We start from the raw sequence: 23691 nt of genomic DNA on the forward strand, positions 1-23691 counted from the left end.
GGGCAATTGCTTTTCCTAGATTGAAAGGAGCAGTCTCAGAACCTGACAAAGAGCCAGATATATACTGTAAGTGCTCAAAAGGAGAGTATTCAACAACCAAATCTCCTTTGGTGTAATTACACCAGAACAAAAGTTGATAAGAATGTAGGAAAGGCTGAGTCACAGCTTTGGCAGATTGGAGAAGATAGAAATACCCTGAGGCTGGGAGACAAGGTCTAGGAAAAGAGTACAAATGAAGAAAATACCCAAGGCTCACCCTGCAAAGAGCTTTAGGGCCAGGATGCAGACTGTGGGGTTTGTTTTGTGAGCAGTGGGGAGCCATGGGCAGTATTTGAGCCTGTTGCAGGGATAGCTCTAAGCATGCTAGCACAGTGGTGTAGGTGGTACATTCTCTCTAAATTCTAGATAGGACCATATCCAATGCAACATTTTTCCCTTTGGCAATGCTAGAGTTTGAACTTAGAGCTTAATGCTTGCTAGGCAGATCCTCTCCTGTTTGAAGCAATCTTTCAGCCACTTTTGCTCTGCTTTATTTTTTAAGGATAGAATCTCATTTTGTTGCAATGCCCAGCTTTGTCTTTTGAGATAGTCTCATGAACTTTTTTGTCTGGGCTAGTCCAGAACTTCCAGCCTCCTGAGATGCTAGAATTATGGAGTAAACCATAAACTCTGAAAACCTCTAATGATTGCTCCTTTGTCTTATTGTCTTTATTTAGGTGTCACTTCTCTTCTTTTCCTTCCTTCCTTCCTTCCTTCCTTCCTTCCTTCCTTCCTTCCTTTTTTCCTTTTTCTCTTACTTTCTTTCTTTTTTCCTTCCTTCCTTCCTTTCTTTCTTTTTTCTTTCTCTAATTTGTTTCATTTACAAAGCAAATATAAAATTAGGCACTGGTGGCTCATGTCTGCAATCCTAATTGCAGCTACTCAGGAGGCTAAGATCTGAGGATCATGGTTCATAGCCAACCCAGGCAGGAAAGACTGTGAGACTGTTATCTTCACTACACTACCAAAAAACACAGAAGTGGTTAGAGTGCTATACTTCAGAGAGAGAGAGAGAGAGAGAGAGAGAGAGAGAGAGAGAGAGAGAGAGAGGCTTGAGGTAGTACCCAGGCCCTAAGTTCAAGCTGCAGAACTGGCAGGCATGCACATACATACACACACACACACACACACACACACACACACACACACACACACACACACACACACACACACACACACACACACACACTAAAGAAGAAATTCCAACAGTACAAAAACATATAAGGCAAAAGTCCTGTTCCTTCTTCCTTACTCTCTCAGTCCGGTTCCCCATGGATAACCAATGGTCACGTTTATTGTTCCCAAACTATTTCATGCATAATGCGCTTATACTTGTGGGCATTAACCAAGCATCTCACTTGCAGGCGACAGAAACTAACCTTCTGGATAATTTAAGCAGGCGGAGTTAACACAAAATTCTTTCAGAGGTCCCATGTGGGATTGGCTCAGCCTGGTCACATGTTATGCCTGAGCGGAAGGGAGGCTAGGAAAGTGAGTTTCTGACAAGGGAATCTCTTGCCCCCTAAACATAAGGGACTTCTGGATGACAGACAGCAAAAATAGCAACTATTTACCATAAAGAATTCCTTCTAGAACAGTCCTTCTCTTGGCAAGAGAACCTTCCTCCCCTACTCAGTCCCTGTGGATCAGTGGCTAGCATGGTCCTGCCTGTTCTGATTGGCTTCAGCCAGGACTCTCAATAAGTGACTGGGAGATTGGGACAGCCTCTCTGGCAAGGTTGTTAGCTGTCAGGATGTCAGGATCTTGCAAGCCAAACTAGGGTTCACTCTTCCACTTTCCTACACACACACACACACACACACACACACACACACACACACACACACACACACACACACACACACGTACGTGCATGCATGCCTGCCTGTCTGTGTGGCTACCACAGAGGAAAGCAGAGCCACGTCAGAAAATGCCCAGCTCCCCCTTCCTTTCTGGCTAAGTTTATTTTTAGCAAGAGCATCATCCCCTGTAACCCCAGCCTTAGCAAATGCATGGTTTACTTTTTTTTTTTTAATGGATGGGTTCACATTTACTTTTTCCATTTAGTGTCATAAATTCCATAGATTGGCCATCCACTCTACATTCAATAGTTAAATCTAACACTTTTCGAGGGTTACAACTTATTTATTTTGGGTAGTACTGGGCTTGAACTCAGGGCTTCACACATGCTAGACAAGCACTCTTCTGCTTGAGCATGGCCACACACACACACACACACACACACACACACACACACACACACACATCCTTAATCATTTTTAAATGGTGCACAATTGGCTTATTTCCAGTATTCTGCTGTTATGAACATTGTTTATGACAGTCGGGGTCCTAGCAGAGGACCAATGGCATGTGTGGCAGATTAATGTTTATTAAAGGACCAGTAAAAAAGAGCAGGCAGGGCTAAGCGCTATAGGGATGGTGTGAGACTCTAGGACTGGTAAAGCCAGGAAGCAGTTACCATCCCAGGCCTGGACAAGTGGAAGGAGAGAATGGTTTTAGAAATTCTGACAAAGAGAATACAGCAGGGAGATACCTGGTGGGCATGGCACTGGGGAGAAGGACACAGCCAACCTGCAGCAACTTGATGGGGGAAGTTTCGGGGGGGGAATATGTACCTCTGACCTCACTCTCTTCCCGTCTGGATTCCCGCCTGTGCCAGTCCTTGGGGGAAATCATCCCAAAGCTGGAAGCTGGATCCCATCGTGTTATCCTAGCAGCCAGCAAGAAGGCACACAAGGGGAAAAGGGAAGGTTCCCATATCTTGCTGCCGTTCTTGAGACAGCTCCTGAGCCAGCAGCATTGGTACCCTAGGAGCCTATTAGAATTACCATATCTCCAGCTCACCCCAGTCTCATTGAGCCAGAATCTGCATGTCAACACAACCCCTGTGCATAATTTAGGTGCTCCTAAACTTTGTAGAGCAAGGATATACAATTCATAGGTTTCTCTTACATGAGGCTCTCTATAACCTTATTTATGAACTACCTTCTAGAACTTTTTAGTTTAGGTCCTCTGAAAAATCAGATGCCTAGATGTTTGATTGATGGTTTTCTGGAAGAAAATGTCATCCAGGAATAGAGGAGGAAGATGGAGGAGAAGCAAAGGAATTTTCAGACAAGATGCAGTTCAGTCCTGGAGCATCTTAGCTGGGCTGACCAGGAATCCCCAATCAACAGCTTCCAGTCAAGGCAGAAAGAGCCTTGTTCGGCTTCTTCCTTTTGTTGCTCCCTGGCTGAAAGAAGTCACAGGACTTTCAACTACAGTGGGAAGCTCCCAGGACTGTGCTTGCTTCCAGGCAGGCTCTCTGGAATGGATGGCTATGCAGTGTGTGTGCATGGCCAACACAATTGCCATCCAATTGTTTACTGACTGCTTTTCTTTTTTTTTTTCAAATGTGTTAACAAATATTAGTTTTATTTAATCAGTTTTCACAGCTGAATATTTATTCTATAAAAACTTTACACATTGTACAGTTTATATATAGTTCAAACTACTGAACAAAAAAGTGGGTCCCACAGATGCAAAAGTACTGTACCAATCCATCCTAGCTAAAGGAAGATTTACATACTGTACAGTTCTCCATGTGGCTGGGATGATGGTCTCAGTACAAACTTCAAAACTGTACAAAAATAAGGTCTGGTTTTATTTCATTCTTCATACATTCAATGATTGCAAACCCAGAAGCCTAACTATAGAAGAGGCTTCTTGGAGTGAGGAATCAGCTGCTGCTCCTGAGGAAGGCATAGTCCATCCACATGGGGGCGCTCTAGACACTGCACTGTACTCAGCATATGGTGGACAAGACCAGAGACCAAAACAGTAAATGGAACTGTCCTAAAGAGAGTAATTCTCTTGTTTTGAATGAGTTTTTATTTAATAGTGTGCCAGAAGAATTTTAACTTATTAAATAAAGCATATTCTAAGTGCACCTAAAAATTGCATTTGATAAACAAAAATACTTTTTTTGGTTTAATACATCAATCATACCTGCAGACAGAAAACCAAAATTGTATACAAAAGTAGTATTTCTCACCCAGCAACAAGAAGCACATATCTAGTTATTTTTCAAAAGGGTCAGAAAAACTACTTAAAACCCACTAAGACTAACTTATAACTTAGCTACTTATACTTAAGCTATTCAGTGATTCACTAATACTGCAAAGTAAGTTCTCTTCCAGACAGTGTTTCTTCATATTACCTGGGTAAGACCTGGACATATTTTAATCAGGAAGAACTGGCTGATGTCTTAGCATGAACACTGAGTGTGTGTTGGGATTTCTCATCAGGACTTTTCACTCTGAATTTCCATAGCTGAGGTTTATATGTGCCTCTCTCCTTGGAGGTGAAGGAAATATTACAATTTTTTTTTTGTATCTGTCTGGGGAAGGGAGGGAGGTTGTCTATACCCCTGTATATTCTGTTTCTAGAAGGAAAAGAATGAAGAAACAACGTTCCTGACTTTTCTGCCACTCAAAATGAATAAAACACAATAGACAAAAAATACAGTACAAGCCAAAGGAAACAAATCAGACTTCCAAGAGCAACACAGTGCTCATCACTGCGCTTTTACACTTATGTGTGTATGGGTATAAAATAATGACGTTTGGACAAAGGAGCTTTGTAGGTATTTATTTTAAAGTTACAGTACTTAAAAACTCCTTGGTAATAAATAACTTGCATGTCTCCAGCCCCGCTACCACATGGAGTATGAGTGAACTTGTTTCTGGCTGTGAGGCAGCTGGGAGCCTTGGATTTCCTGCTCACACCAGTTCCAGTATCACCAGCACTCAGCCGTCCATCAAAACTCATCAATTTTCCTCTGCAAGTATTTTAACATAGAATCCATGCCCTGAGCTGAGCCCCAGATTTTCTTCAGCACCTCACACTCCCTCTCGTTGGCCTGCTCCAGCTCTATCTTCATATTGCAGCGCACCAGGGCCTTGGACTCCTCCAGGACAACTGGATTACAGGAGGCGAGCTCCTTGATTCGAACCATGACTTCCTGGGTGAAGGTCCCTGGCCAGAACACCTGGGAGACCAGGCCCTTGCCACATGCCTCCTGCGTGGTCAGCTTCCGCCCACTGAGCAACATTTCATTTGCAGATGTACTGACTGCTTTTCATATGTCAGGCATTGTGTGTGTTGAAGAATAGGGGCAGAGCCTCTTATTGCAGTCAGCCCTCCATGACTGCAGACAAGGCTAACGAGTCCCTCCATGAGCTTTCCTCATTAGTTCCGAGATAAGGATTCAAGCTTTGCAGGAGAGGTGAGCTACAACTGGGGCAGGAAGAATGGATGGGGTCTAGGTAAACTGTAGTGAAAGGAACAGACTGGTTGTCAGGGAGACCAGAGACTGGGGCAGTGGATTAGGCAGGAGATTGAGAGGGCTTGGATATAAAAATAACCTGTTGATTATTATCATTACTAGATATTTGGCAGTACGGGGAGGTTGAACTTGGCCTCCAGCTTGCTAGGCAAGTGCCTTTTACACTGAGCCATGTCTTACACTGATGGATTTTGTTTGTTTGAGACAGGTTCTTGCTTCTGCCTGGGTATGCACCTAGATGGAGATCCATCTATTTTAGGCTTCCTGTAGTGATCACCTCTCCCATCTTCTTCCAAGGACATAGAAGCTTTTCTGCCAGGCCTAGCCCTGAACTAAGATCCTCCCAAGTAGTTAGGATGTGTAGGTGTGAGCCTAACCTGGTGTCTGGCTTGTTATTATTATGTTTTGGCAGCACTGGGGTTTGAACTCAGGGTTTAAGGGCCACAACACCCTTCCCCCCCGCCTCCAGCACTTTTCACATTAGTTATTTGTTCAATTTTAGGGTTTCATACTTCTGCCTAAACCAGCCTTAAACCTTGATCCTCCTGCTTCCATTTCCTGAGTAGCTAGAATTACAGCTTCTCAAGGAACCACTATGGCAAGGTAGAGTACTCTTAAATGCCTGGATTTTTTTCCCTAATAAGGTAACAATTTCTTTTATGAAGAATTCTGATGTAATTATCAAAAACAAAAGTTCCTTGAAGGTTTATGGCTTTGCATGTGTATACTGTTACATTCCCAGAATCTAGTTGCAAGGCCTGTCAAATGTAAGGTCCATTAAAAATGTGCTGAAGAAAATGAATAAACTGAAGGAGAGTGAAAGGATCACAGATTGGAAGAACCAGGCTCTGGTGGCTTATGCCTGCAATTCTAACTCCTCAGGAGCCTGAGATCTGAAGATCATGGTTCTAATCCAATCCAGGCAGGAATTCTGGGAGACTTGTATCGCCAGTTAACTACAACCACCACCAACAAAAACCAATGGAAGTTGAGCTATGGTTCAAATGGTATACAACCAGCCTTGAGAAAAAAAAAAAAAAACCTCATGGACAGCACACAGGCCCTGAATTCGAGCCCTAGGACTGGCACAACAGACAGAGGGGGGGAGGGAGGGAGGAAGGGAGGGAGGGAGAGGGAGAGAAAGAGAGAAAGAGGGAGAGAGGGAGAGAGAAAGAAAGAAAGAAAGAAAGAAAGAAAGAAAGAAAGAAAGAAAGAAAGAAAGAAAGAAAGAAAGAAAGAAAGAAGGGAGGGAGGGAGGGAAAGGAAAGAAAGAAAGAAGGAGGGAGGAAAGAAGGGAGGAAATGAAGGAGGAAGGAAGGAACAAAGGAACAAAGGTAGGAAGGAAGAAAGAGTTAATGGTTTGGTGACTTCTCCTTTAGACTTTTTTACCCTTGATATATGTTAACATATTTTACTAAAATAAGATCATGAAATCTATACAGCTCCAACCAACTTTTCTTGACTTAGCACAACTTAAATACATTTATATGTAAACATTTAGAAGTAATTCCTACTTGTTTCCATCACTGCGGTATATTTATGAGTTGGTACGGAAGTACAATACTTTATTTTACAACCTCTTACTAATGGACATTTGGGTTATTTCCAACTATTTGCTTTTCATACAATACTGCAGTAAGCTTCTTTATATGCATTGTTTTTGAGCACTTGTGTGTTTATTTCTGTTGGATAAATTCTTACATGTGGAATCGCAGAATCAAAAGGGTATTAACATTAACATTTGTAATAAATGTTGCCTAATTGCTTTCTTTTGAAGCTATACCAGTCTGTGTTCCTGCCACAGAACATGAGGGCGTGTTTATTCATATCCCTGCCAACGCTGCAGTTAATAACCTTTTTAATCACTGCCAATCTGATAGGTGAGCAAACATTTCTGAGTAAGTTTAATTTGCATGCATTTTAACTAGGAGGTTGAGCATATTTTCATACTTCATAGATCATTTATATCCTTTTTGGAAGGAACTGCCTATTCAAATCCTTTGGCTACTTTTATTTCTGTTTGTTCTTTTTTATTTCCCTGTCGAATTACATACTGAGCAAATGCTATCTGCAAATATATTTTTCTGGTTTATCTTTTGACTTAGTGTTATCTTAGGAGCCTTATAAAATGTGAAAAATAATAACTCGTTTTAATTAATAAATGATTATTATATGAATAAATCATTTTATTGTTGGACCTTTCTTTTTTCCCTCCTCTTCTTTCCTCTCCTCCTTCTAGTCCTCTTCTCCTCCCTCTCTTTCCTCTCTCTCCCTTTCCTCTGAGCCTCAGTTTCCATTATTACCTGAGAACTAACCGCTGTCTAATAACTCCTAGGTCAACTTCAATTTTATAAAGAAACATTCCAATTTGGCAGGCAATCCATGCCATGATGAATTGTAATTCTTGTCTGATTTCTAATCTGATCACAGATCCTAAATGTGTTGGGTATTGGGACAGAAGCCAGAAGACAGAGCTCCCAGTTCTTCATCATACTACACCAGCCTTTCCTGAACCAGCCAGCAGCTTGTTTCTATAGGAAGCAAGAGGGGCCCAACTGCCATGATGGAGCTTACCACCCCAAGGATGATAGTGGTTGCAGGTTATCCTAGGCCTCTGCTTTGGTTCCTTCCAGACCCTGTATCTCTCCTGCAGCCTAGGGGAGGTTTCCTCCAGGAATGCCAGTAACCAGAAGCTCTTAGTTAGATCCCAACTCCACCTGAGCTGCCACTCGTGCCATTACTCCCCTTCTCCCCACCCTGTATCTCAGGACTGTGGCTTGTCATTCCCCTTGAAGAATAATTTATTTTAAAAAGCTCCTGGAGGCTTCCTGTATTGATACAAACAGAAGCAGAGCCTGGGCTTTCTTTCCACAGGAGACATGGGACAATCTTTTTCCCTGAGGAGAGGGAGTTCTACAGCATGATTTCAACTCTTCAATCATTTTGTTGGGCAGGAATCCTGAAGTACTTCCCCAAACCACAAAAGTCAACAAAAGCCTATAGTTACAATCCAGATAGCACTGTAAAATTTGTCTTCAAAATATCCTCAAACTTTCACATAATCTGTATAATAGCTCCATAGTATAAAATATGGCTTGTGAAAATGATTCTCTGGGAGTTAGAGACATGGCTCAGTTGGTCAAGTGCTAGCCAATGAGAGAAAGCAGCAGGTGCTGAGTTTGAGTCTGAATCCAGGACAAAAAAAAGGATTCTCTCTGAACCTAACTTTAGCCAGGCTCTTTTGAGCCCTCTTTCTTCTTGGACTAGGGATATAAGAGTTGAGACAGAATTTTGATGTGTAGACTGCCCTCAAATTCTTTTTTTTTTTTTTTTTGGGTCTGGTCGTGGGGCCTGTACTCTGGGCCTGGGCGCTGTCCCTCAGCTCTTCAGCTCAAGGCTAGCGCTCTACCACTTGAGCCATAGTGCCACTTCCAGCTTTTTTCTTTTTGCTTATGCTGAGGAATCGAACCCAGGGCCTCAGGCATGCAAGGCAAGCGCTCTACCACTGAGCCACCTTCCCAGTCCCTGCCCTCAAATTCTTGACCCTTGGACCTCAGCCTCCGTCATGCTGGTTTCACAGGTGTGGCTGCCATGTCTGGCACAGAATCCTCTTCTTGCTTAGGTCTCAGCGGTGGCCTATGAACACTGATGGTTTTGTCTACTCTCCACCCCTAGAGTAAACAACCTAACCAAACACTAGCATAGTTTCTAATAGCATGAAGCTAATCCCTAGGATGGCCCTAGGAGCGAGCCCTCCCTAGGCCCAGGCTGCTGGAGGAACAAGGAACAACACTGAATCAAGCCGTATTAACAAAGAGTTCCCAACCACAAATTCTTCCTCCCTGACTTTTCTGAGTCCTGCTCTCCCTCATTCCCTTTTATAATGCTCTGTCCACACTTACCCTTCCCCTCTGCTGCCACAGTGCATGATTCATTTAAGTGTGCTTTCTACTTTGGCTTCTAACTTTCCTGCTCTTTGCTTCTTGCTACTGTTATCATCATCGTCATCGACATCATTAATTAACATGATTATTTGGTGAGTACTGGGGCTTAAACTCAGGGCCAGACTCAAGGCTCAAACTCACTGTCCCTTAGCTTTTCACTCAAGGCTAGTACTCTACCTTCTGAGCCACAGCTCCACTTCCAGATAGACTTTTCTACCTAGGCTGGCTTCAAATCATGTTCCTCAGATTTCAACCTCCTGAGTAACTAGAATTTCAGGCATGAGCCATCGATGCCTAGCCAAGGTATTATTATCATTATCTTGCCTTTACCTCTTACTTCTTACAAGAAGTGTCTAGACCCTATCATGGTGCTTGGGGTATAGTAGATATTCACTATGTATTTCTTGCCTGAGAAATTTCACCGTGTAAAACAACTACCATCTTAAAATGTTTGTGGATTCTGCAGTCTGGAGTTTGACCACGGAAGGACACTGTTCTCCATTCATGCTGTCAGGAGCTATAACAGTGGCTCCTTCCATTCAAAGACTGTGTTTGACAATGAGTAAGTGAACAAAGAAAGCAAACTGTGATTATGGCAGCTACTGACACCACCTCTTGTAGCCCATAGATGGCACACCTAGTCATGTGACCATACCTAGCTGCAAAGGAAGCCTGGAAATCTAATCTTTATTCTGTCCACTGAAACAAAAAAATATATAAACAAAGGTTCCAAGGTAGGCATGATGATGCTGTAGTGTGTGCTGGTAGTCCAGCTACTGGAAAGGCTGACACGAGAGGATCATTTGAATTCAGTAACTCAAGACTAGCTTGAGCAACACAGTGAAGACCCTGCCCCAAAATAATGAAAAGCTGTGCTATTAAGGAAGAAGAGGAGGATGGATATTGGCAGACATTCAGCAGTTAACTGTCACATCTTTTCGCTCCTTTCTACTTCCTCTTCTGCCCCCAGCAGCTGTGGTTCTGAACAACACACTCTTTTGACCTAGCTCCATGTTACCAGACTCTGGGTGGAGGTTATTACAGTCTAATAAGGAAGTGTAAGGTGTGAGCTAGGCATGTCAATGCTCTAGTTTCAGGGAAGAGAGCTGGAGCCCCACCCAGACAGCCTCTCCTGACTTTCCAAGACCTTTCCCAGGGATTCTTGGGAGCTGATTCTGAAAACTCCCAGATTAGGTTGCCAAGGAGGCCTTTCTGCAACAAGACCCTAAGAACTCGTGTTTGTTCTGCACTGAGAGTGACTCCTCCCCACACTTGAAATTGGAGTCTCTCCTAGTGAGTTCAGGCAGACACCCATGGAAGTTGAGTGAGCGATGCCCAACCAGGCACTCACTGAGCACTCACATGTATTTAACTCAGTACCAAGCTCTAGGATCTGTAAGTGGCCACAGCTCATACTCTAACTCCCTCAGTTCTTTCTGCTATAAGAGCAGGTTATGAATGAACCATCGTCCAGTGAATTGAATGCCAAAGCAATGTGTGATGGTGGCAAGGACTGAACTGTCACCTCCCTTCCTGGAAAATGTTTATTGGAGTCGGGCTCCTTCATTCTAGTGAATGTAATCTTTTTCTTTTTTCTTTTGGAATTAGGTTAATCAAGTTAAAATGAGGTCATTAGAATGGGTCCGAATCCAATAGGACTCCTTTTTAGAAGAGTTAAGAGAAATGTGGAGACAGACAGACATTCCCTGGGAAAGACCCATATGACAATGGAGGCAGAGATGGGAGTGAGACACCTACTAGTCAAAGAATGCCAGAGAGCACCCGCAACATCAGAACACACCTACTAGCCTTCAAGGGAACATGGTTCTGTGGACACCTTGATCTTGGGATGCTAACCTTAAAACAGAGAGAAATTATTGCTAGCTTTTTTTGTTGTTGGGTTTGTCTAGGGTTTAAACTCAGGGTCTAATGTTTGTTAGGCTAGTGCAATATTACTGAGCCATGCCTTGAACCCTGTTTTTCACTGGTTAGTTTTAAGATAGGATGTCAATTCCCACTGGGGGCACATGCTTGCGTTGCATCATTGTTGGGATCACAGATGAGGCCACGGCACCCCACTTCCTTTCCGTGGAGACAGAGCCTCAAGGATTTCTCTGCCAGGTTGGCCTGGCACTTCAATCCTCCCAATCTCAGCCTCCCACATAGATTGGGAGGAAGGTGTATACCACTGTGCCCAGCTATGGATTGAGAAGGGAGTCTCACAAATTTTCCTGGTCTTGAACCTTGATCCCCCCATGCTCAGTCTCCCAAGCAGCTATGATTACAGGTGTGAACCACCAGCTCTGCAATTTCTGACTTAAGGATCCCAGTCTGGCGTTGATATGTTGTTACAATAGTCCTGGGAGAAACTAATAGAAATGGTTGATTTTGTCTAGGCTAAAATAGTCAACCAATTAACTACAAACCCCTGGTATTGCTGTCAATCTATTTTGTGGCTGTGATTGACATTATAGTCAGTTCACTTTAAAGACAGGATCTGATGGACCTGATTCAATCAGTTGAAAGGCCAGAAAAGCAGAACCAACGATACACTGAAGAAGGTATTTTGCTTGTGGACTCTAGCTTGAGATGATGCCAGGAGTTCTAGCTGGCTTTTCCTGGAGGCCTTCCCCTGGATCTCAGGCTCCCACAGTCATTCCTTACAATAAATGTCTTAAAAAAATTGAATCCAGGGCTGGGAAGTTGGCTCAGTGGTAGAGCGCTTGCCTTGCATACATGAGGCCCTGGGTTTGATTCCTCAGCACCACATAAACAAAAAGAAAAAAGCCGGAAGTGGCGCTGTGGCTCAAGTGGTAGAGCACTAGCCTTGAGCTGAAGAGCTGAGGGACAGCGCCCAGGCACAGAGTTCAGGCCTCACGACCAGACCCCCCCCCCAAAAAAAAAATATTGAATCCAGGGCTTTGCATATGTTAAACAAGTGCTCTACCACCTGAATTGTGCCCTTAGCCTCTTTTTCTTTCCTTTTCCTCTTCTTTCCCTCCCTCCCTCCTTCCTTCTTCCTTCCCACCATCCCTTTCTATTTTTTCCTTCTTTCCTTTCTTTCCTTATACTAGGATTTGAACTCTGGCCTTCTAATATGCTTGGCAGGCACTCTATCAGTCAAGTCACACCTCAGGCACTTTTTGCTTATTTTTGAGATAAGGTCTCACTTCCTCCCAGATCTACATTGCCTGGGATGACAGGCAGGACACCAAACCCAGCATGTTCCTTTGAGATCTTGAGACACAGTGTCACAGACTTTTCTTCAAGGCTGGCCTAGAATCATGACCCTTCAGATCTTAGTGTCCCATGTAGACTGGGATGATGGGCATGCAGAACAGCACCCAGCCATGGATTGAGAAGGGGTCTTACAAATTTTTCTGCCTTGGCTGGCCTGGAAGCTTGACCCTCTCATTCTCTGTCTCCTAGGTAGCTGGGATTATAGACATGAGCCATTAATGCTTCACCTCCATTTGCTTTTGAGACAGGGTCTTGATGATTTTGTCCATACTGGCCTCAAACTGACCATCCTGCCTCCACTGCCTGAGTCGCTTGGGATACAGTCCCAGCTATAAATGCCTTCATATGATCTTCCTGGTTCTTTCTCCAGCTGAATCTTGACTAACATACAAAGGGATGATGTAATATATTCTCCTAAAAGGCCAACAGAAGGCTATAGAAGGAGGACTAGGGGTTTACCAGGCAGGCAAGAGCATTTGTCGCTGAAGGAATACAGCTTCACATGTACAAGGGCCCTGGGTGCTGATGCCATGCCTCCCCCTAGCTGGAGATCTTGATTACTGAGTACTTCTTGATGATCACTTATCTTATATTTTGATTGCTGATTCTCTCTCTCTCTCTCTGTTGGTACTGGGGCTTGAACTCAGGGACTGAGAGCTTTGCCTTAGCTTTTTTGCTCACTTCCGGCTTCAGCTTTTTGGTGGTTAATTGGAGCTAACCCCGGGCTGGCTTCAAACTGCAATCCTCAGACATCAGCCTCCTGAGTAGCTAGGATTACAAGCCTGTGCCACGGTGCCCAGCTTCTACTTTACATTTTGATTACTGGCCACCTTATATTTTGTCCTTAGGAGAGAACCTTATCTCTCAGGGTAGTCTTGTTCCTGTTCAGCACCCTAGCAGCTCTCTCTGGCCTTTGGTGGCCTCTCTTCTCCCAGATAAAGGACATCTCTTTAGTTCAAGGCCTGAAGTGATGGACAGCACTGGATGGCGTGGGACGTGTGCAGTTCCCTACGCGTGGACACAGGCTGGGACTGTTCCTGTGATCAGATTCTTGGAGGTGTTCCTAAAAAAGTGAAGGGAGAGACAAGCGGCCCAGGAGCGGCGGCGGGAGCCCGGGGCGGGTCTGCGCGGCGGAGGGCGGGCCCGCACTAGGCCAGCGAGGCCAGCCTAGGGCGCCGCAGGCTCCGCAGCTAGATGGATCGATGAGACCTGGGTCCGCGTAAAGAGCGCGCCGGAGTTGAGGCCGGAAAGTCCGCGTGTTCCCGCCGGACGCACCCCGCGGCCATCACCGCGCGCTGGCGACGCGCAGGCCGGGCCCCGCCATCCCCACCGCCTCCCCTATTCCCCCTTCCCGGCCGGGCGGGAGGGCGGCCTGGGGCGCAGGCGGGGACCTCCCCCCTCCCCCATCCGCGCTCTGCAGGTGGGCGTGCGGCGAGCCCGCCGCCGCGGCCGGGAAAGGGGGCGGCGCGCAGGTGGGGCGGGGCGGGCCGGAGGGCGGGGCCTGGCGGGCGGCGCGCGGTTCCGGGATCCGGGTCGGGCCTCGGCCGCCCTCGCCGCCGCGGGGCGCGCAGCGGCCGCGGGCGCAGCTGGCGGGCGCATGTGGGGGCGCGCGGCGCGGCGGCGCTGCCCGCGGGGGCTGCGGCGCGGGCGGGAGGCGCTGCTGGCGCTGCTGGCCCTGTTGGCGTTGGCCGGCTTGGGGGCGGTGCTGCGGACGCGACGCGGGGCCGGGACTGCTCAGCCGGGACCCCCGAGCACCCCGCGCCCCCCGCGCTCCGGCCGCCGCGAGCCGGTGCTGCCGCGCCCGGAGCTGTCGGAGGACGCGCTGGGCGCGCGGGGCGAGGCGGTGCGGCTGCCGCTGGAGGGCGTGGAGTTGCGGCTGCAGCAGGAAAGCATTCAGCTGCACCAGATCAACACCTACCTCAGCGACCGCATCTCGCTGCACCGCCGCCTGCCCGAGCGCTGGAACCCGCTGTGAGTCTCCCGCGCCGGGCCTCGGGCGTCCACCTGTAGGGTCGGATGCGGGGGGGCCGAGAACGCCGCGCGTCGGGCGGGGAGGCGGGAAAAGACTGAGACGGACGAGCCTGTTAACCTGGTGGTCTCGGGGTTGTTACTCTGAAAAAGGTGGCCTGGGGTTAAGCAGACCGAGCAAGGGGTAAGGTGAGACCCGACCCCCACCCCTCTGGGGGCGCACAGTGCAGCTTCGCTGTGCTGGCCCGGCCCACGGGCAGGTCCCATTCATTCATCCGGGTGCGCCCTGGCCCGCGGATTGAGCAGATGGGGCTGAAGCCAGCAGGGCAGGTAAAAGTGGCAGAAAGGTCAAAGCTGAGGCCCGGAGCCCTTGGTGGATTTCCAGCTTTGGATGGAGGGAGGTGGCAAGGGCTGCCTTGGCCTGGCTCCTGCCTGGCTCCCTCCCGTGGGTGGTGCGGGAGGGAGAACTGGAGCCACTATGGTCCGATGCCTACGTTCCTGTTGGAGTTGCTGGTTAGACAGGTTGTACCCTTGCCTGCCTGCCTGCCTAGGTGATGGCTTCTGAGAAATGCCCAGGTGGCTGCCACCTTTGCTTGGGGCCCCCTGGTGTCCAGCCTTTTCATCTGAGTTGTCAGAGAGTTTTCCAGTGCCCCTTGACCTTCTTCCTTACAGGCTTCCAGAAAAAGAGGGCTCAAAGGGCCCCCACCGTTGCCAGAGGGACAGCCCTGCTGTAAGCATCAGGCACCTGCCACCTTCTGCCCTTCATGCCGTGCCTGCTTTACAGGCGTCAGAATGGATTCAGAGGGGACAAGTGACTTGACTCACTAGAAGGTGGTGGTAGGGGGTGGGTGGGACAGGCTTTGGGGGAGACCGTGCCTCTCTTCCTCCATGGGACCATGGTGATCTCAGGTAAAGTTTAGGTGGATCTGAACGTGCTTCCTCTTTTTAGATCTCCTTTTCATTCCTTGCTTTCTGCTTGATACTTTTTCCACTGTTAAGCTGTGTGTGTGTGTGTGTGTGTGTGTGTAAAACTTTGTTGGGATTGGCAGCAGTTTCCTTACATCTGCCAAATGGCTCAATGTATCCCTGAAGCCCCAGAAGTGCTCACTGAAGCCAGGGATTAGGGGAGCTTTGAGGTCAAGTGTAGCCCCCTGTCTGTAAGATCAAATTCTGGAACTTTTGCTCAATCATTCTGTGATCTCAGACAATTGCCTTAGTCCCTCCAAACCTCAGTTTCCTATCTGTAAATGAGGGAAATCATAAAAGTCAATCTCCACACTACATAAAGAAAACAAGATAGGAAGCCAAGCACTGGGGGCTCACATCTGTAATCCTAGCTACTCAGGAGACAGATCTGAGAATTGTTTTGCTAAACCAGCCTGGGCAGGAAAGTCCATGAGACTCTTATCTCCAATTAACCACCAAAAGCTGGAAGTGGAAGCTTCAAGTAGCAGAGTGCTACCCTTGAGCGCAAAAGCTAAGAGCACTCATTTCTACAAGATAGAAATGAATAAAACAGCAACACTTAGGAGCACATTGTGTACTCATTAGCATTTTCTCCTTTCCCTGTTGCCAAGAACAGACTCAGGAGACTGCTCTTTGAGAATCATCGAGGGATTGGTCATAAAGATTTTCTTTTCCGGGTCCAACTTCCTTTATTGTTGGAGGTTGTGAATATCTCTTTGAAACGCAGTGGATGACCTGTGGAGCTTATGGTATCCTGTCTCCATGGCAATGAAGCTGCCTTGTGTCCCATCAGGATTTGCGAATAGATCCTGCTATTGCATTGACCCTGGGAAGTTAATCCCAACCCAGCATGGTGGGCATGTGAATGCCCCAGCCTCTTAATTCCTGTAGCAGGGCTTGTTGAATATTATTCTTACACAGCCTGAGCTTGAGCTATGTGAGTGTCAGATGGGATATGCTTTGAGGCACACTGGCTAGTAGGTTAAGGCTTTGTGTGAAATCTCACTTTTATTATGTAGCAGTTCCTACTGTATCCTTAAAGGACATGCTCCCAGATCATCCTTAGATTGCTCAGGCCTCTGATCTTCCTGAGCCTTCTGTGTACTGAGCACTGTGATGTCATGACTAGCAATCACTGCTAAGTGACTAACAGGGGGGTAGTTTATACAAAGTGGATACACTGGGCAAAAAAATGGTTCATGTCCCCAGAGGGATGAGATAGCACACTCAGGATAGCACACAAGTTATAAGTTGCTTATTTCTGGAATTTCCCATGTAATATTTTTGGACTATGATTGACTGGTTAACTGAAACTATAGAAAGTGAAAACACAGACAAGAGAGATCTGTTGGTGTTCCTGCAGGGCTGAGTTGTTACTCATAGTTGCTGTGGTCAGCCTGAGAATCTAGGATGGTGGATCATAAGTTCACAGTGTGCGGGTGGGGCTCCCTAGGAGTCCAGTGAATAAGCAGAGTGGTAGTGAGAGAGCACAGGAAGGGCCCTGGGGGGCTTGCAGTCAAACCAGAGGGACCCCCCAGCCTCCTATCCCAGATTACGTAGTAGATCTGGGACAGAGCTGGTGTACCATTCAGATCTTTTTTTAATCTATTCCTCTTTTTTTGAGTGGGGACAATTACTTGTTTGCTTCAATTATGTTTTGTTTTGTTTCATTTTGGTCGGTTGTGTGGCTTGAACAATGGGCCTGGTGCTGTCCCTCAGCTCTTCTGCTCAAGGTGAGCTCTTGAGCCACTGTGCCACTTCTGGTTTTCTGGTGTTAATTGGAGATAAGAGTCTCTCGGACTTTCCTACCAGGGCTGGCTTTGAACCACGATCCTCAGATCTCAGCCTCCCGAGTAGCTAGGATTACAGGTATGAGCCACCGATGCCTGGCTGCTTTAATTATGAAAGTTTTTTCTTTTTGTTTTGAAATTTTAGTATGTACAGAGAAGAAAGAAAAAGGGATCACCTCACCACCTGGGGAAACCCATTATTAACATTTTGCTGTGTATCTGTCTAGACTTTCCCAAGTATAGAAGTAGGTTTTAGAAAACATGAGTATGCACATAGGCCCACTTTTTTTTTTTCTTTCATTTTTTTCACGACAAGGTTTCTCTGGCCTGGAACTCCCTATGTAGCCTAGGCTGGACTTGAACGTTTGGTCCTCCTGCCTCAGACTCCTAAGTGCTAGGATTGTAGGCATATACTACCACACCTGGAGCCCACACATGTTTAACAGTCTTTGCTCTACAATGCATGAACTTATTATGAGAAGTAAGGCATTGGAAACAACAAAAGGACCACTTAATTTGGCAAGGATGGCACTGCCTGCGTCCTCCAACAGGACCAGACCAATAAAGAGACATTTTGAGACATTGGCCCTACATCCTTGAGCCCTTGTGTCCTCTATAATAATAATAATAATTTACCTACACCTTTCTTTCTGGCAGTTGTAGCACTGACTTGAGGAAGAAGGAAGAGCCAGAGCCCTTTCATGATAGCACAGTAAATAGAGAGTTTTGCAACAAATACTTGCACAAATACCCTGTCATTTGAGCCTAGTTAGGAGGGGAATTTTTCACACCTAAATGACAGCAAGCCAAAATGGGAAGCCAGAGAAATGGAGACTGCAGCCCTCTGGGGATTTTTTTTTTTAAGGTAGATGCCAAGGACCTTCCTCAAAACAGTGAAATCTGAATTTTGAAGGGGAAAGATCTAGGCTTAGTCTTAATGTACAGCTACATCTGCAGGTTGCTGACCTGGTACCTGTAGATTTCTGACTCAGAAGAGTTAGGGTGGTCCTTTGGGAGTGTGGTAGAATCCCACCATTGGAGGAAATAGCAATTCGTAATAGGTCAAGTACAGCTGAAACTTGTGGTGGCACCAGGGTAGTTGGGAGCTATGTCCCATAAGGACACAGTTGCTAGTTGTGTTGTACTGAAGCATGACAGTCATTTGGTCTGTTCCTTATCATTATCATTTGTGTTCTGATCTAGTTAGCAAGAGCAGAGAGTGCCCTGGGGCTCTGCTTTTCCCCAGGCAAGTCTGTGAGCATGCTATACCCTAGAATGCCAGCCGCTCCCTTTCGTATGCTCTAGCAAGGAGAACATGGATTACACACAGAAGTGTTTGTGCTTCTTGACTGTTCAGCCTGGTTTTGAGGATTTTGGGGTTTTTTTTTTTTTGGTTGTTGTTGGTGGTGGTCAGTGGGCTTGAACTCAGGCCCTGGGCCCTGTCCCTGAGCTCTTTTGGTCAAGGCTAGAGCTCTATCGCTTTGAGCCACAGCACCACTTCCAGTTTTCTGGTGGTTAATTGGAGATAAGAGTCTTCTAGGACTTTCCTGCCCAAGCTGGCTTTGAACCATTGTCCTCAGATCTCATCTTCCTGAATAGCTACTAGCTACTAGCCACTAGCCCCCAGCTTCTGTTTTAAATTTCATAAATGTTGTAACTGCAGTTGTATGTCTGAGTTAGGGGTCAGGATTTGATAGGCAAAGTCTATCAAATTTGGATTTGATAGGCAAAGTAGCTAGCTCTACACAGATGTTGGCAAAACTGAATGAGCCTAGCTGGATTTGGCAGGAAGAAGTGAGTCAGAACTTCTGTCTTTTCAGAGAGGGCGTGCTCTTCTATTTTCACAACAGGTATCTTCATAGAAAGCACACATGGAATGGACTAGTAGTAGGCTTGTGTTTCTTTGACTTTCCCAATAAGGTTGTGATCAGCAGGATATTTTAATTCTTATCAGATATATCCTATCATCAGAGTTAGTATTTCAAACCCCTAGAACTTGTTTAGTTTTGGTAATATTTTCATGATAGTTTTCCCCTCCTTTTTCTTTCACTCATGTTGTATCCCCACATTTTAGGTATGTCACTGAATAGCATATTACCCATTTTGTGTCATCATTAGAAAAAAAATTCTAGTGCTTGCCTCTCATGCATGAGGCACTGGGTTCAATTCCTCAGTATCACATAAGCTGAAAAAAGCCAGAAGTGGCGCTGTGGCTCAAGTGGTAGAGTGCTAGCCTTGAGCTGAAGAGCAGGACAGCGCTCAGGCCCAGAGTTCAACCCCCATGACCGAAAAAAAAAATTCTTTATTTTGGGTCCGGTCGTAGGCCTGAACTCTGAGCCTGGGCGCTGCCCCTCAGCTCTTCAGCTCAAGGCTAGCGCTCTACTACTTGAGCCACAGCGCCACTTCCAGCTTTTTTTTTGCTTATGGGTGCTGAGGAATCGAACCCAGGGCCTCAAGCATGCAAGGCAAGTGCTTTACCACTGAGCCACCTTCCCAGCCCGAAAAAAATTTTTTTTTTTTCTAATGGTGGAAGGAAGTAGCTTAAGCTTGTAATTCTTAGCTAACTGTGATAGGGAGATCGGACATTGAGGTTCACGACCACCCCCAGACTCTCTCTACTTCCCCCAAAAAGGTTTTCAGGATTTCATCTCACTAATGGCTAAGCATGGTGGCGTGCCTCTGTCTTCCCAGTGACAAATTGGAGGTTCGCAGCTCAGGCTGACCTGGGCATAAACAAGATCCTTCCTCAAAAAGAACCTACCTCCCCACCCCTTAAAAAAGAAACAGCTGTTGGAGTGTCTCCAAGTGGTAGAACATCTGCCTAATTAGCCCTGAGTTCAAACCCCAGTGCTGAAAATAAAAATCCAGCTAGGGGTGATGGTGTAGGTCTGTAATGCCTGTACTCAGGCAGCTGAGGCAGGAAGATCTTGAGTTCAAGACAAGCCTGAACCTGTCTCTCTTCCTGTCTCTCTCCCTCCCCCCTCCTCCTTCCCTCTCTCTCTCTCTCTCCTCCCCTCCTCCTCCCCTCACCTTTCTCTCTCTCCTCCCCCTCCCCCTACCTCTCTTTCTCTCTCTGTTTCTCTCTCTCTCTCTCTCTCTCTCTCTCTCACACACACACACACACACACACACAAACACACATAGAGCAAAGAAAAATCCACACTGATACTGGCTTTTAAGTAGCTATATTCATTTCTATGTATTGTATACTTAAATTTATTTATTTATTTATTTATGTCGGTCATGGGGCCTGAACTCTGGGCCTGGGCACTGTCCCTCAGCTCTTCAGCTCAAGGCTAGCGCTCTACCACTTGAGCCACAGCATTACTTGCAGCTTTATCTGCTTCTGTGGTGCTGAGGAATTAAACCCAGGGCCTCATGCATGCAAGGCAAGCACTCTGCCACTGAGCCACCTTCCCAGCTCACTTAAATTTATTTTATGTTGAACTGTGATCCTCAGCTCTCAGCCTCCGAGTAGCTAGGTTTGCAGGTGTGATATGCTGTTCTTAATGTGTCTTCTCCCTTCTTTTTTTTTTTCCTGCTGTTTGAGTTGATGGGAGTTCTTCCCTTTTTTAAATTCCATTTCCCTCTACTAATTTAATAATTACATTACTTTTGATATTTTGTCGGAAGTAGATGTCTTATAATCACTTTGAAAAAATATGTATTTTCTCTGGATACTGGTAGCTCATGCCACTCAAGAGGTTGAGATCTGAGGATCATGGTTTGAAGCAAGCTAAGCAGGAAAGTCTGTGAGATTCTTATCTCCAGTTAATCACCAAAAAACCAGAAGTGGAGTTGTGGCTTGAGTGACAGCCTTGAGTGAAAAAGCTGAGACAGAGCCCAGTCCTTGAGTTCAAGCCCCAGGACCAGCACAAAATAAGTAAATTTATTTTCTGTCTTAGGGGAACTCAGTGCAAACTGGTGTGCATATAAAGAAAAGTTACAGGCTCAGGAGGAGTGTCTTGGGTTTAGAAGCAGGTTTTGTTCTCTGTGGTGTGATACAGATGCTGACAGTTGAGAAGTGTTTGCTGATCAGGTTGGAGGCATGGAGCCTTCACAGAGCAGGTGTGTGTGTATAGTGTGTGTGTATGTGTGTGTGTGTGTGTACAGGTATGTATGGGTGTTTGTGTGTGCTCAGCACTACACAATCCACATCCACTGAGAGTGGAGGAAGGCATGGCTCCTGAAAGAGAAGTCAAGGTGTGGGATCACAAAGAACAAGGAAGGGATTCAGAGCAGGTAAACACAGATGCACCTTACAGTCTCCTAGGCCTGATCTATCATGGATGTAAGTGTTTGTTATTTGTCTATAAGACACTTAGGGTAAGGTGTCAGGAAGCATTTGCCAAATCCATTCATCTGCCTTGTGAGGTGGTAAGGAAGGCTAAAGGAATGCACAATAGCACTCCATCCACCACGTCAAACATTTCATAAATGTGACTGTGTTCTAATATGTGTGTGCTGAAATAGATACACACATAGCCCCACCTCCACAAAGCCCCTAGAGTTTCCTTTTTTTTCTTTTTGGTACTATAGTCTTGAACTCAGGACCTTGCACTCTTGCTCAGCTTTTTTCTCAAGGCTGACGTGCTATATTTGTGCCATGCATCAATTCTGGCTTTTTGCTGGTTAATTGATCTTGAGAATTTGTCTGTCCAGGCTGGCTTTGAATTCCCATCCTCAGCCTCCTGTGCAGCTGAGATTGTAGGTAGGAGCCATGTGTTGGGTGCCAGGCTTCTGGGATTCCTTTTGTCTCTAATTCAGAGACATAGCTTTCTATCAGGAGAACACTTTCAGGAAGCAAACTTCAATGCGTTTGATGTGATATCTTGAACTTCATAAGGGAGGATGCCTAAAGAGGATGTTTTAAAGACAGACATAGAAATCATAGCAGCTAAGGACCAAAGAGAGGGAAGAATATTAAATTACTGTCCAGTGGTAACATTTAAAGCAATATGACCCACACATTACTTCTAAAAACCTTTCTTTGTGGTTATAAAAAGTCTATGTGTTCATTATACAATACTTTTAGAATGCAGAAAGATACTGAGAATTAAATAAGAATCAGTGACAATCCCACTTCTCAGCATCACCATTGATAACATTCTTGGCATAGTTCTGTCTGTTGTTTATTGTTTGTCTGTGAATGCATGTGCTCAGCGTTGTGTTGATGGAATGGACTGTGTACAGATCTACAATCAGTGTTTTTGATTTAATATTATAATATGGCCATTTTCTTTCTTCATTACATATTCTCTGCAAATGTTATTTTTAATGGTCACATGACATTTGTTCATGCAGCCATGCTATACTTTATTCCTTTCCTGTTGGGTGTTGAGATTCTTTGCAGCTTTTTGGTATTACAAATCCACTTAAGGGTATCGTTATTTTTTTAGGCAAGAAATTCTTTTTTTCTTTTTCTTTTTTTTTTTAATTGGGCTGGTCCTGGGACTCTGCCACTAAACTGTACCCTCACTGATATTTTTCTTTTTCCCACATGTGTCTTTCATTTTCTGTATTTAGAGGAGGGGCTGCTTTAGTAGAGTGGGAAAGAAAGATTAAGGAAGGCTTTTTTTTGTGTTGTTGTTGTTTTTGTTCTGTTTTTTGCTGGTCCTGGGGCTTGAGCTTCAGGGCCCTGGTGCTGTCCCTGAGCCTCTTTGTGCTCAAGCTTAGTGCTCTACCACTTGAACTACAGCACCACTTCTGGCTTTTCTGACTAGTTTATTGGAAATAAGAGTCTCATAGACATACCTGTCTGTGCTGGCTTCAATCCATGATCCTCAGATCTCAAGCCTCCTGAGTAGGTAGGATTATAGGCATGAGACATAGGTACCCACCTTGAGGGTTTTTTTTTTGGGGGGGGGGTCCGGTCGTGGGGCCTGAACTCTGGGCCTGGGCACTATCCCTCAGCTCTTCAGCTCAAGGCTAGCGCTCTACCACTTGAGCCACAAGCGCCACTTCTGGCTTTTTTCTTTTTGCTTATGTGGTGCTGAGGAATCGAACCCAGGGCCTCATGTATGCAAGAGGCTCTACCACTGAGCCATCTTCCCAGCCCCTTGAGGGTATTTTTTAAGTTATATTTTTATTATTTACTTAAGTAAATATACAGAGGAGATACCATTCATCAAATCAGTGTATGAATACAAAATGAATCTTGATGAATGTCACCCCTCTTTTATCATTCTGTTCCATCCCTCCCAAACTACCCTTCCCCTCAATTTTTTTTGTTGGTAATAGGGCTTGAATTCAGGGCCTAGGTGATATCCCTGAGCTTTTCTGCTCAAGGCTAGCACTCTACCACTTTGAGCTACAGTTCTACTTCTGGTTTCTTGGAAACAAGAAGTCTCATGGACTTTTTTTTTTTGCCTGGGCTAGCTTCAAATCACGATCCTTA

The 23691-nt window shown here is 45.7% G+C and overlaps 1 protein-coding gene across 1 annotated transcript in view; it reads left to right on the top strand.

The window, feature by feature from the left end:
• Window positions 1–14167: 14167 nt before the first annotated feature.
• The window catches only part of Galnt12 (polypeptide N-acetylgalactosaminyltransferase 12), a 34346-nt gene continuing 24822 nt past the window's right edge, over window positions 14168–23691 (top strand). The window contains exon 1 of the mRNA XM_070010555.1: window positions 14168–14541. Coding sequence (XP_069866656.1) covers window positions 14168–14541 — 374 coding nt within the window. The remainder of the gene's footprint in view (window positions 14542–23691) is intronic.

Source organism: Dipodomys merriami, unplaced genomic scaffold (assembly GCF_024711535.1).
Source record: "Dipodomys merriami isolate MVZ:Mamm:240054 unplaced genomic scaffold, mDipMer1.0.p SCAF_11, whole genome shotgun sequence".
In the NCBI taxonomy this organism is placed as follows: domain Eukaryota; kingdom Metazoa; phylum Chordata; class Mammalia; order Rodentia; family Heteromyidae; genus Dipodomys; species Dipodomys merriami.